The sequence below is a fragment of the Denticeps clupeoides genome, chromosome 9 (genome assembly GCF_900700375.1).
Source record: "Denticeps clupeoides chromosome 9, fDenClu1.1, whole genome shotgun sequence".
Classification (NCBI taxonomy): domain Eukaryota; kingdom Metazoa; phylum Chordata; class Actinopteri; order Clupeiformes; family Denticipitidae; genus Denticeps; species Denticeps clupeoides.
The window spans coordinates 6,419,885-6,432,897 of record NC_041715.1 but is presented as its reverse complement, the minus strand read 5'-3'; the positions used below and the strand labels follow the sequence as shown (position 1 = coordinate 6,432,897).

Below are 13,013 nucleotides of genomic sequence, written 5' to 3'. Positions count from 1 at the left end.
TCATCTTGCGAGCGATGAACAGCATGGGCTTTGCAATGCGCAAGGAGCTAACGCTCAACAACCGAAGCACTGAGCGCAGTTTGGTATGTGTGAGAGAGAAACGGAGGGCTAGAGAACACCGTGTCTCTGACCTGGAGGCCTTGACTGGCATCCGGTAATCTGACATCTGACACTTTGGATCACAGTTACAGCACGTACAATGCCAAAATGTTCTTAGATGGCAATGGAGTTAGCAGACTCTACAGGCACTGATTTCGAACCAGTGCAGAGTATACAGTCTGCATATCGAGGAAGAGAAACTAACCACCAGTCATCTTTAATGTCATTTTCATAGCCGGAGTTGAAAAAACAGGAGGGGACTAGTGCTGCACGATTAATCTAATCGCAATCGTAATCGTGATGTCAGTCTGTGCGATTACATGATTAGTACATGGATTGAATCGGCAACATATCACTCATTCTCTCAAAGTTTGCGAGCTGACTGAAGTCTCACTTAAGTCGGATGTGACGTGTTTGGTCACATGACTTTCGATTCGGAGACATATGGGTAGACGGCGCCTGACGAGCTGCATCATACGTCAACGTCGCCGCCATATTGCGATAGGCTCTGCTGTGGCATGAAGCATAAACATGTCTATGGAGAGGAGTGCATAACAATGCCTCACTCTTGTGCTGCCTGGGGCTGTACAAACTGCTGTATGCTCCAAACCAGATCCCGGGGGATTACATTTCATAGGTAAGGCGGGACAATTGTTTTGAATATATTTGGCCATTATAAAATCCCGTTTTATTAGTCTTAACCTTAGCTAAGCTAGCGAAGCTGTGCATTCCTGTGTTCAAGTCAGCCTACAAAACAACGTTTTGGCTAAACGTAGGCATTAACTATTTAGACTGTTCTTAGCTGTTTAGTTAACTTTTCTCAAACTTTGAAGGTTTCCTAAAGAAATTCACCTCAGTTTACAAATCTTAACCTTAGCTAAGCTAGCAAAGCTATGCATCCCTGTGTTCAAGTCAGCCTCCAAACAACGTTTTGGTTAAACGTAAGAACTATAATATGGGACTTTATAATGGCCAAATATAATCAAAACAATTGTTCAGCCTTACCAGGGTTTGTCGTTCCACAGTAATGTAGAGTTTTTTGTGATTATTTAATTTTGTAGAATATTGTATTTTGAAAGCACTGGGCATTTCAAGTTGTTATAAGTAGTTTGTATCTTTCACTTTGAAATTAAACATTTCACTATTAGTAATTTGTATGCGACTTTTCATTGATATACAAGCAAGTGCCCTTTATCATATCGCAATATTGATCTCAATATGTCTTTTTTTCCCCAAATCGTGCAGCCCTAGAGGGGACAGCTCTCATGTATGAGACTTCTTCATTCTCAAATTCCCCACATGCAGAAACATTATTAAAGATGGTCCCTCTTTCTTGCCGTATCCATTCACACAAGTAAACTAGCCCCACGTTTAGTGCTTAGCGCTGCCCTTAACACCGGTTTGAAAACGTTGTTTAGCATATCATTACGGCACACCTGACTTCTGGTGAGCCGTACCAACTAAGGAACCCCTGGTACATTCCTTACGTTTACTAAAATGCAGCGAGACATTTCTCCACCTCACAGCGTTACTTCTGGGCAGCCTCCTGGGATAAACTCCAGTCATCCTGGCCAGCGCCCATTCTTTCTTTCTCACAGGGAGCTGTCGACAGGTGAAGAGGGTGAAAGCAGGAGGTGCGAGTTAGCGGCAGATGGGGAAAAATGAACAAATATTAGCCCTGAAGCACCCAAAAGCTTTATCGGCTAATACCCGCGAAGCTCCTCAACACTTCAGGCCAGACTGCACTCCGAGTACCCAGTTTAGCATCTAAAATGGTGTCAAAAGGGACACAAGAGCTTCAGCACAAGGAGAGATTCTTATCTGTGACCTGTGTCCCCGCAAGTTAATTAATCCTCAGAAATGAATAAAGAAATGTAAAAACGTCTCATGGTTGGTGTCTGATGTGTGTTTTGATTAGAGCAAGCTTCCTCACGTTTATGGGTGAAATTAGATTTCTGCGCACAGATGACCTTTCCAAAGAGGGATTCCATCGCTGTCAGATGACAAGTGGACGTTTATTCATCCTATTTTCTCCCCGACACTCTCCGTTTTGTTATTATAATTAGTTGATGAAGTCACTCCTAACCTTTGCAACCGAACCAAATGCTACAGGCCATCTGGACTATTAGAGGACTTTGACGAATCTGGAGAGTCTCCAAGAGTAAATTGAGCTCCGCGCCACCCGGGACCGTCTGAACAATATGCAGATTCATGGGGAGTTTGTAATTAACAAGGACATCTCGGCCAGAACGGCCCAGGGTATAAGAAAAAAGAACACGCAGGACGCGTCCTGCTCGGCATTCGCACCATTCAGCCTTAAACACCATGAAGGGTGGCACAAGGGATTCTGGGTGAAGGGACCCCGCCCCCAGAAGGGATCCTGATGGCTTCATTTGTTAGAAGATTATATATAGCATTGCATTACCACATACGGCTCAAGCTACACAGCCGCCTCTTACTTACTTTGGGGCCTAGTGGGTAAGGAAGTGGACCCGTGAATCCTGATCCGCCAAGGTACCACTGAGCAAAGCACCGTCCCCACACACTGCTCCCCGGGCGCCTGTCATGGGTGATGGTTAAATGCAGAGGACACATTTCGCTGTGTGCACCGTGTGCTGTAGTGCTTCACAATGACTATCACTTCACTTGAAAGAAAATCATAAATCCGTGGGCTTCTAGCAATTCCGCCTTTCCTATGTTGCTCAGGCGAATGCAAATACGGTAGCGGCGCCAGTTTGGGCCAGCATACAGATTCACGTGAGTGAGATGAACTCAGATTGTACGCGATGCTAATCATCCCCGAAAAGCTAAATTGGATTCAGCGGAGCAGACGCAGATCCTCCCGTGTCAGAGGCAATTCCTCAACTTGACGAGAGGATCAGCCAGTCACAGAAGAGCAGCCATTAATGAAGCGGCGCTCCGGCCCAAATCAACACATCAATCTTCCCATCGCCCCGGCATGCCTTCCCCACCGCACCATCGCAACGCGGTCAGCAGTTTGACAAGGAGTATCAAAGCATAACATCTCATTTACCTCGCGATTCAACACTAATATGTTTCCCCCTGGTGGAATCAGCGGATCGAAAGGCGAGCGACGCAAATGGAAACTCTATTGATTTAGCCGTGTTCAATAAGGCAGGACATGGTTGCTTGTTGGGGTGAGGGCCTGAGCCACATGGTTTGATGAGACCTGTCAGGTGGGGAATGTGCTCGGCTACCACGGAAAGCCCGTTGTTGGTCGGTGACGCCGCATCACAGCTGCATTATGAAAACTGCAAACGGCGCCTGCACAGTTGCTGCTGTTTTTTTCTTCTTCTTGGTTTTCCTGCTTTTCGGAAAAGCGTCAGATCTTCTTTAACCTCTGTTTTCCCCCCTGAGCTTTACTCGACTGCCCTCCGGCACATAACCGATCCTTCTGACAAAAGAAAAAAGGCAGGAGGAGAAGAGGAAATTGAAAATGTGGTAAAGCATGTTTAAACCATTCGTGCTGATGGGAACATGAATCAAAGTGCATTACCGGCATCCTGATTTATGTACAAATAACGGCCGTAATTGGCTGCCAAAAAAATACTTGAAAAGTAAGATAAAAATAAAACGGCGAGGCGCCTCCATGAACAAAAATGAAGGGTGTAGATGGGAGACACGGAGTGAAATGCTGTTCAACAAACTGCAGTCTTTACGCATACCCGGCGGTCTAAAGTGGGTAAGTAATAAGAACACAACTTGAATTTCAATCAACACATGAAGGCGTCCTTCCAGCCTCAGGTAAACATTTCTTGAAGAGCCTTTCTACAAACCCCCTGGTGGCAATGGTGTCTCTTCAAATATGTCATTAGAGAGACACACAGGGAATGGAATGTGGCCAACAAACAGCCAAACGCACAGTCTATTGTACCTCAGTGCTCTGAAACGTGTTTTTTCCCATCACACATCTAACGTCCCTCCCAGCACTGCTCTATCGAACATCGGAGTACAGCTTGCTGGAAGTTCCCTGTTCAACATCATCCTTCTAAGCAGGTGTGACCAGCACGGGCAGCAACTTAATCTGGAAAAAATTGTTTTCAAAGAGCACAAAACCACCTTGCTGGACAAAGCTGGTCTTCGTTGGCACGGCTGATGAGAAAACGTACTTTAAACTTGCTGTAGCAAAACATGCTGTTTTTTTCTGCAAATAGCGGCTAGCTAGGCACAAGTTGGACAAAAAAAGGAAGATTCTAACTACACGCTGAACATGTACAGGACAGTCCAAAAGTTTGGACACACCTTCTCATTCAATGTGTTTTCTTTATTTTCATGACCATTTACATTGGTAGATTCTCACTGAAGGCATCAAAACTATGAATGAACACATGTGGAGTTATGTACTTAACAAAAAAAGGTGAAATAAGTGAAAACATGTTTTATATTCTAGTTTCTTTGCTCTGATTACTGCTTTGCACACTCTTGGCATTCTCTCGATGAGCTTCAAGAGGTCGTCACCTGAAATGGTTTTCCAACAGTCTTGAAGGAGTTCCCAGAGGTGTTTACCACTTGTTGGTCCAGCTCACCCCAAACTGGATTGGGTTCAGGTCCGGTGACGGTGGAGGCCAGGTCTCCCCTTTTTGTTAAGTACATAACTCCACATCTCTTCATTCATACGTTGTTTTATTGTGACAGTTGGCCTTCCATTATTTAAATGAATGCATTATACCAAACACGTACAGATTTTGTCGTGCATGCATGATTTCTAAACGTAGAGTTAAAAGGACGCTAATGCCCCGGAGTGAGTTGGTAGATAAGTGTGGGATGCTTAAGATATTTAACATGGGGTGTGCATGACTGAGCGGAGGTTTTTATGGCCCACAATTGGCCACTGAGTAAAGATTTACAGCTCTTGTTAAATTATGCAGGCCGTGTGAGCACAGGCCCGAGCTGTTTCAGCGCGTATGATGCCTGGCATATGGCAGCGGGAGAAATGCATCGCAGACGACCGGGCCAGAACTCTGCACTGGGCTCCAGGCGCTGAATGAGGAATGGTCCTCTAGCTGCGGACGAGCTGGAAAAAGGATCTGGAGAGAATAGTATCTGTTGCAATCAATGGAAATAGCATACTCGTACCCCCCCCCCCCCCCCCCCCCCCCCCCCCCCCTTCTATCTATTCTTTCCTGCATGTGATTACTGTTTTTGTTCTGCAGTCTTTAGCAATTTATAAGGTGCGGCCTGAGTGTCGTCCCTGAACAAAAAATATACATTGGTGTTTCCACTTTACGTGTATTACGATGGCTTCTAGCAGCCCAAAACGATATCTATATGTCTCAGAAGGGCGGGAGATGTATTTACAAGTGCAGAACATGAACCGGTGTCATTTTTATGCTACGGTGATACAATATCAGATGGGCGACAATGATGAATTCAGAACAGCACTTCCTCGTGCTGCTACGGGAAAGCAATCAAAGATCTGACATTTTCACTCATACATCCAGCCGCTGGACCCACACCGTCAGACATTCTAATCAACAAAAGTATGGCGACAAGCTAAGAAAATCAGCCTTGTCGACGTCTCGTCGAGTCAGTGGAAACCTGGACGGCTGAGGAGACGCTGCCGCGAGTCCCATAACTCCCTCACGCCGGTGGGGGCCAGGTATCTCCGGCAAACATAACAGGACAGAGAGATTCAAATCCAATCCGAACGGCGTCAGCAGCAGTGGCGGCAAATTCCCGGTGACAGCGGCCGCACAGGGAGGGGAGTTTAGAACTCGGATCTGTCTGTGCCCTGCGACGAAAACAGCCCGTCTTCGGAAAAAAAAACGAGAGCGACAGACAATCAATGGGCAGCAGGAGGAAAATAGCGTCCATACTGAACAGCTGTTTATTGTGTTAAACTGAGGCAGGAGCGGCGCAGCAGATGAGAAGGGACTCTCCCAACATAATGCCCGGAGTTATAAATAAGCAATGAAACACTGGTGTGCGCACTGGCTGCGGAGCAACAGCAGCGGCCTTCGTCTCTGGGGGCCGCGCATGTACGCCTGCGCGAGGGCAGAGGCCAACACTGGCCAACATTACTACCGCAAAACACCGCGTACTCTGCGCCAGGCCCTCGGCCAGTCCATAACTTTGTTTTAATTGCACAATAAAATGAAAAAAAAAAAACAATCATATTGCCAGTTGTATGGGGAAACACCTACCTACTATTAGTCTTGCACAACTTTATTAAGATATTATATAATTATCACAATGTTATCACGCCATCTGTCTTCCATGCCACTTAAAACCTAGCATGTAAAAGTGGTGGAGCCTGAAAGTGTTGGACGCCATAGTTATGCAATGTGCTATGCCAATGTCATCATGTTCAGAAACACCGGCACGGCTGTATACATATCATTTACACAAATGTTGTGTTACAAGAAGATAAAATATCAGAATACTTTATGGAGCATGTTTAAAATATTACATGTTAACTAAGAGTATGTTTTTTGGTCATGGTGTTATTTTCCTGAGACTGAAATGTGATTAAATTAATGTGTTGATTAGCCATTTTAATATCTGGTCTTCTATACACAATAGCCAGATCTTTGGGAACGTCAGTTTTCTTTTGTGAAGTATCAGTTTGGTATAAAAAAATAAAAAAAAAGACAACATGACATGCCATTAAGCGGAACCCTTCCACTATGTTATACAGTATGCTGTATAATGTTTAGTATGCAAAGCGGAAGTTGTCTCGTCTGCGCGCAAGTAGTGCTCCCAGGACGAATCCCCCAACAGATGGCCTGGTCCGTCTCACTTAACAATGTGGCTCAGGAGAATCCTCTACACAGCACCACAGAGGGGTCGCTCTGGCCCCTCCATCCTGGCATTTATATGTGTTTGCGTTAATAACGTTTGGACTGATGTCCTGGTGGCAGGTATCAGCGCAACATGGCCATTTGCTAAAAAAAAGTTCACAACGAGCGCTCGTATCCCGGTTTGAAAGTTTAACACCACCATTAGTGAAAGTGTTTGCTGATTGGGGTGCAGGACCATAAAAGGCCCTGTTAGCGGAGGGCATATGAGGATTGTTATAGGCCACTTAACCATCTGTACACAAAGCTCGAGAAGAACACATTTGAATATTTTTCACGCAGCTGGCCTCATCTGCATACTGACCTCTGCAAAACTGTGTCCTTTAAAGCCTATTCAAGCGTACACACTACATTTATATTACGATTTCACCATTTGAACCATGTACTGATGAAAAGCACAGGCTCACTAATACATTGGGAATGCTACAGGTCATTGCATGATAAGCCTAAGTGTCATGTGACCAGTCAAAACAATTCCATATAGACCATCAAATGAGCATTAAGTGAGTATAACAATGTAATATGTTAATCACATATAATAGGTAATGGGTAGAAATCCAGACATTATACATTATAAATATATAAATAATTCCATTATGGCTGTCATGGGTAGTATGACAGGTGTATCCAGAAGCATGGATTTTGTTACCTCTACATTCACATTAAATGCATTCAGCAGACGCCCGTAAACAGAGTGACTTAGTTACAGGGACAGTCCCCCTGGAGACGCTCCAGGGTTAAAGCTCTTGTTCAGGGATACAATGCCAGTAAATGGGGTTTGAACCTGCTTCGCAGGCCAGTGAAGAAGAAGTGAAGTGATTGTCATTGTGATACACAGCACAGCACATGGTGACACAACGAAATTTAACCATCACCCTTGGTGAGCATTGGGGAGCCATGACAGGCACCCAGGGAGCAGTGTGTGGGGACGGTGCTTTGTTCAGTGGCAACCTTCTGATTACGGGGCCGCTTCCTTAACCTCTAGGCCACCACTGCCCGACGACTGTGTTGCCCACTAGGCTACATGCATTCACACGAACAGAGCAACATTGTGTGGACCTTGGACGTTGAACCAAGTGAGCCCAAAAAGTGATGTGGTCATGTTGTAAAAAAATTGGTATTGAAGAATCTCATGTACTTCTATTTTTAAACAAGGCCATATAGAGTGGCAGTTGAGAGATTCAAGGCATCCAATTTGAAAATGAAAAAAATATATATGAATAAAAAAAAAATAAAGCTCTGTTGTCGAACACGTCCGACCAAAAATCCGGTTACACAGTCTCACGATCCATACGCTAATGTGCAGATACAGTAATTACCCACACTTCCCTCATTAGCACCTACTGGGACCTCGGCGGTCACAGCGCAGGCCGGGAAAAACAAATCAATTTCATGGACAATGCTGAGATTTGGACGCCGCATCGAGATTGAGGGGCATTTTGCGGTGCCCTGGACTTAACGAAGAGAAAAACATTTGCAGTAAATTAAACAGAGTTATCGCTGCTGTGTAGCGTCTTGCCCTGCTCTCACCAGCGAGGCCGTGTTACACAGTCGGAAGAAACATTTTAATAAGCGGAAAAAAAGCTGACCCTGTGAACCTTGTACTACCTGCAGGCATTTAATTTGAAATAATAACGGTGGGTTATTGTTAATATTAATAACATTGCCTCATCAGCATCACCATAATGAGTCTTGAAAACAGCCACAACGTGAGTTGGCTCTAAGTGGGAGGTTTAACCACGTTTCTTTCCCCCATTTCCCTGCACACCTCACCTGATTCTTCAGGTCCAGCTTCGGACACGGCCGACCGCCGTTGAACGCCTTCTCCCGCAGCCACCTGGACCGGACCTTCAGCCCGCTGCCGCAGGAGGCGCTGCAGGGCGACCATGGCGACCAGTCGCTGAGCTTGCAGTCCAGGGGACAGGGCATGTGACAGACCTCCTCCACCAGACCTGAAAATAAGGCAGGCGAGGGTTCAGACAGAGCCACAGAGGTGTCGGCGGTAATAATGATGGCGCCCCGGCAGGGTTATGCAGCGCTGTCACACTAATAGATCCGGAAGAGTGTGCACTGCATACCTGCCTCCGAGACCTCCGTCTAATCTAAGATGACACGCCGGGTCTGGGAGCTGCTCCTTATCTGACTATCATTTGACTCGCTCACTCAGCAGCGTACCGTGACCTGCCCGGTGGGGCTGCAGGCTAATCACACCTTTTTATATATTCTTTTTTTTTTTTTTTTTACTTTTTGCAAAAAGTAATTGCTATTGTTTTTTGGGTTTTTTTTTATTTGGTTGACTTATTCTATTTTGGTCACAATCTAGAAAGCGAGAGGCATTGTATTTTCACACACACCACACACACACGCCCCGTGGGTGGGGGCATAGTCTTGACCAAGCATTAAAAAAATCATGCACTAGATCTGCAATTTAATTCCATTTTAAAGAATATATTGCTAATATAATTAGCCTTTTTAAGAGTGTCATATGTCTTTCTTTTCTGTCAGCAGTTTGGCTTGATCAATGTACAATTAAGTAACAGTCCAATAAAATTAGAGTGTATAGACTTGGTCCTTTAATTTGTTGTCTGTAATATGCAATATGTTAGGATCTCTCAAATGAAACCAAAAAATGTTCATGTTCAAGATATCAGACCTTTACTGCTAAAAAAAAAAAAAAAGCTAAATCATATTGAGGTAAAATTAAAGTTAGAATTAATGCGCTGTACCCGACTCGCTGCACAGATCCGGGCTGACCAGACGGCCGGCCTGGTCCATGCAGGCCAGGGCCCGGTGGCGCAGGCCCTGCCCACATTCCTTCCCCTCCCGCCGGGCACGCCAACTGTGCAAAGCCCCTGGAGCCGGAGCCTCTGGGAGAACGCAGGACGACCAGTTTCCATAGGGCTGGGACAGGAAGACATCACAGGGACACGCCTCGGTCTCCACCAATGGGAAGAGGTCCTCTCGTTGGCATCGTTCCCTCTTCCGACTGCGTCCTGCAATACATTATTTAGTGTTTTGTGTCATTTTGTTCTATGAAAAAGAAAACCACGGTGCTGAGTCTGTCAGACAGATAAACAGACAACGGAATCTTACAAATTTATAATGCCTTTCTAAAAAAATCTTATTTTAGTATTAACGACTACATTCATGACTCACTCTTCTGAATTTTGAGCATTATTAGACATTTCCTCAGGGAAAGATTAAAGCACTATTTTGAGTAAATAAAAAAAAAAAAGATTTGGTGAGAAAGTGAGAAGCAAACAAAAATTTCCATGTCACCGTTAATGAATTAAGTCAGATTATAAGGTGAATTTGAAGACGTTCCCAGAATTAAATATCTGAGCTCATGCATGCCAGCACGACAAATGCCTACACCACACACACACACACACACACACACACACACGTGCTGTGGCATCAACATCTCATTTCACTAATGAGGGGAAAAAAAAAAAACATTAACAATTCTCAAAGCAGAAAGAACTCGGCTTGAGTGGCTATTAAGATGCGATCTTCAACTACTGCACGCTTGTAATCAGTGCCATCCCATGCATTCAGTCAAGCTCAGCCGCCTGACACAGGCGAGGTCCACTTTTTGAGACCTGGAGATTGCGTGACCTCAGAATTGCCTGCGACATTTGTCACGTCATGTGCGTCCCACACACATATTCACTTCCACTCGCACTAGTGGATCGATTTCCCGCCCGCCCGCACCGTGAGACACACTCGCACCTACGGCCAATCCACCCAGAGTGTGTGCTTTTGGGGTGGCGGGAGGAAACCGGAGATGGCAAACACAAAGCCATGTTTAAATTAGATTCCTGCATTCTTGACCCAGTTGGTTGGATCATTTTGCATGACTAACCAAACAAATTCATACAAGATGTTGAAGTTGAGTTTTATTTCATTTCAGCTGTATACGTTTTAGACAGGACGTGACATGAAACAACGTTTCTCGGGAACCTGGTGCTACATGTAACAAATAAAACAATTTTAAAAAGTTACATACTGACACAGACAAACTGGGCTACATAAAGTGCAAACAGGGGACACAGGCGGTGCAAGAAAATATTACTCAATATAACGTTCAGGTGTCTGATGGCCTGTGGGATGAGGCTGTTGCAGGGTCTGGCAGTGAGGGCCCGAATGGTTCTTTTTTTTTTTTTCCGGATGGCAGGAGGGTGAAGATTGCATGTGAGGGATGTGTAGAGTCCTTCACAATGCTGGTAGGGTTTCCTGGTGCAGCGTGTGTTGTAAATGAGGGAAGAAAGACTTCGATGATCTTCTCAGCTGTCCTCACTATCTGCTGCAGGGTCTTGCAGTCCGATGCGGTGCAGTTTCCAAACAAGACAGTGATGCAGCTGGTCAGAATGCTCTCGATAGTCCCTCTATAGAAGTTGGTGGGATATGGATTTCCTCAGCCTTCCTTGGCTGTTGAGCTGGTGTTGAGAGCACAGGAGAGGTTCTCCTCTAGATGAACACTGAGGAACTTTCTGTAGATGTTCAGTGGGGAATGGAGGAGCCTACATTTAAATTACATTTACATTGCATTACATTTGGTCAGTGTGGGTGTACTTATTTATTTACGGAAATCCTGAGGAGGCACTTGAAGTCACACTGAAACAGAGCCATTGTTGTCAGATCCAGGGGTGTGTACGTGTGTCCATCCACGACCAGGGATTGTAGTTTCAGGCTGTGCTCCTCGTGCCTCATGTGTACAGCGTGTTCATGGATGAGCCGGAGCCGCCTCGCCGAGCGGTTCAGCAGGGCGGATGCTGCTTTTGTGGCCCCATCGATCGCGGCACGTGAAATGAATACGGCTTCATTTTCCACGCGCTGCAGCTAGGGTCACGTCTCCTGCCGAGGCAGCTCCCACAAGAGGCCATGGAAAATGAAGATAATGGCTTCGCCGAGGCCAGATGGTGCAAGGGGCTCGGGCCTGGATTCCGACGCAGTCTCTCACCTGCGCGCCGGCTTGTAACGCGCCTTGTCCGCGGGAGTTCTGCAACTTCCGACAGCGCGTCTTGCCCGCCTCCATCTGCTTCTGCCGTTTGGCGGCGGCCTGATGGCAAACAGCTCCGGCAGTGCGAGATCACTGTCAGCGTGCCGCAGCCTGGCAACAATCTGCTCGGCCCGAAGCGCCCGCGCCGTCTGCGGTGCGCCACGCGGGCCGTTCCCCGAAAAATCTATTGATTCATTCCTTTATTTTACCGCCACTTTTGGCCTCTTAACTCCATACCTGCTGGCTGGAGATGCCGCTTTAGTGCCCCGCGCTCACGGCAACGGCAGAGTTTTTCTAAACAGGGTGGCGTCACACAAAAGGGCGGATGTTAAAGAGCAGCAAATCAAGACGGCCCCTTTATTCCTGCAGATAGAAGGAACCATATAGCAGCTGTCTAATAACAACCCCCCTCCCAGCCAGGCTCTTGGAGACGGCACTCTAATCTGCTTTCGAAATTGTTCACAGCAGGTGATCTTTGAATATGGAAATGGATGTCAAATCATCGAGGGGGAAAAGAAGAAGAAGAAGAAAAGGACACATCCCTCCGCTTGCGCATCGGAGGCGGGAGGCTCGGGGAGGCAGAGAGTTAATGAAACTGCGCCGAGCCTGCAAGCCTCTGCGCCGCTGCTAAGTGCACTTACAGTAAGCTCTCCCTGTGGCCCACTTAAATTGCTCGCTCAGACGCTGCGAGATGTCCTGTTAGCTCCCCGCTCGCCCTTTCGGCTCGCCTCGGCCGTTATCCGCCTCTTTCCGGGCGGTTCTTTTCCCCCCGACTACCCCGGACAGGTACCGACGATGCGCTGAGAGGGTCAAAAGCGGCAGGTTTCTGGGTGTTCGGCCTGAATGAAGACAGAATCGGCCGCACGCCATCGGATATCTGCCGCCCGGCTGCGCACTGCAGCAGGCGAAGAAGATGCTTCAACGCACCAACGTCCATCAGGACTCTTCAGTGTTCCACACCACTACTTCACCTGCACACAGTCACAGGCCGCTTGCACTTTACTTAAACTTTACCAAACGAACGCACTGACCCGGCTCACTTCCTCAAGTGATTCCTTCATGTTTTGACTGTGCATAGTTTACTTATTTATAAA

General features: G+C 46.4%; 1 protein-coding gene across 4 annotated transcripts in view; it reads right to left on the bottom strand.

The window, feature by feature from the left end:
• The window catches only part of thsd7ba (thrombospondin, type I, domain containing 7Ba), a 148,353-nt gene that overhangs the window by 20,286 nt on the left and 115,054 nt on the right, over nucleotides 1-13,013 (bottom strand). For all 4 annotated transcript variants that reach the window (XM_028991648.1, XM_028991647.1, XM_028991650.1 and 1 more), the window contains exons 15-16: nucleotides 9,644-9,910; nucleotides 8,691-8,869 (exon numbers count right to left, since the gene is read on the bottom strand). In XM_028991648.1, coding sequence (XP_028847481.1) covers nucleotides 8,691-8,869; nucleotides 9,644-9,910 — 446 coding nt within the window. The remainder of the gene's footprint in view (nucleotides 1-8,690; nucleotides 8,870-9,643; nucleotides 9,911-13,013) is intronic.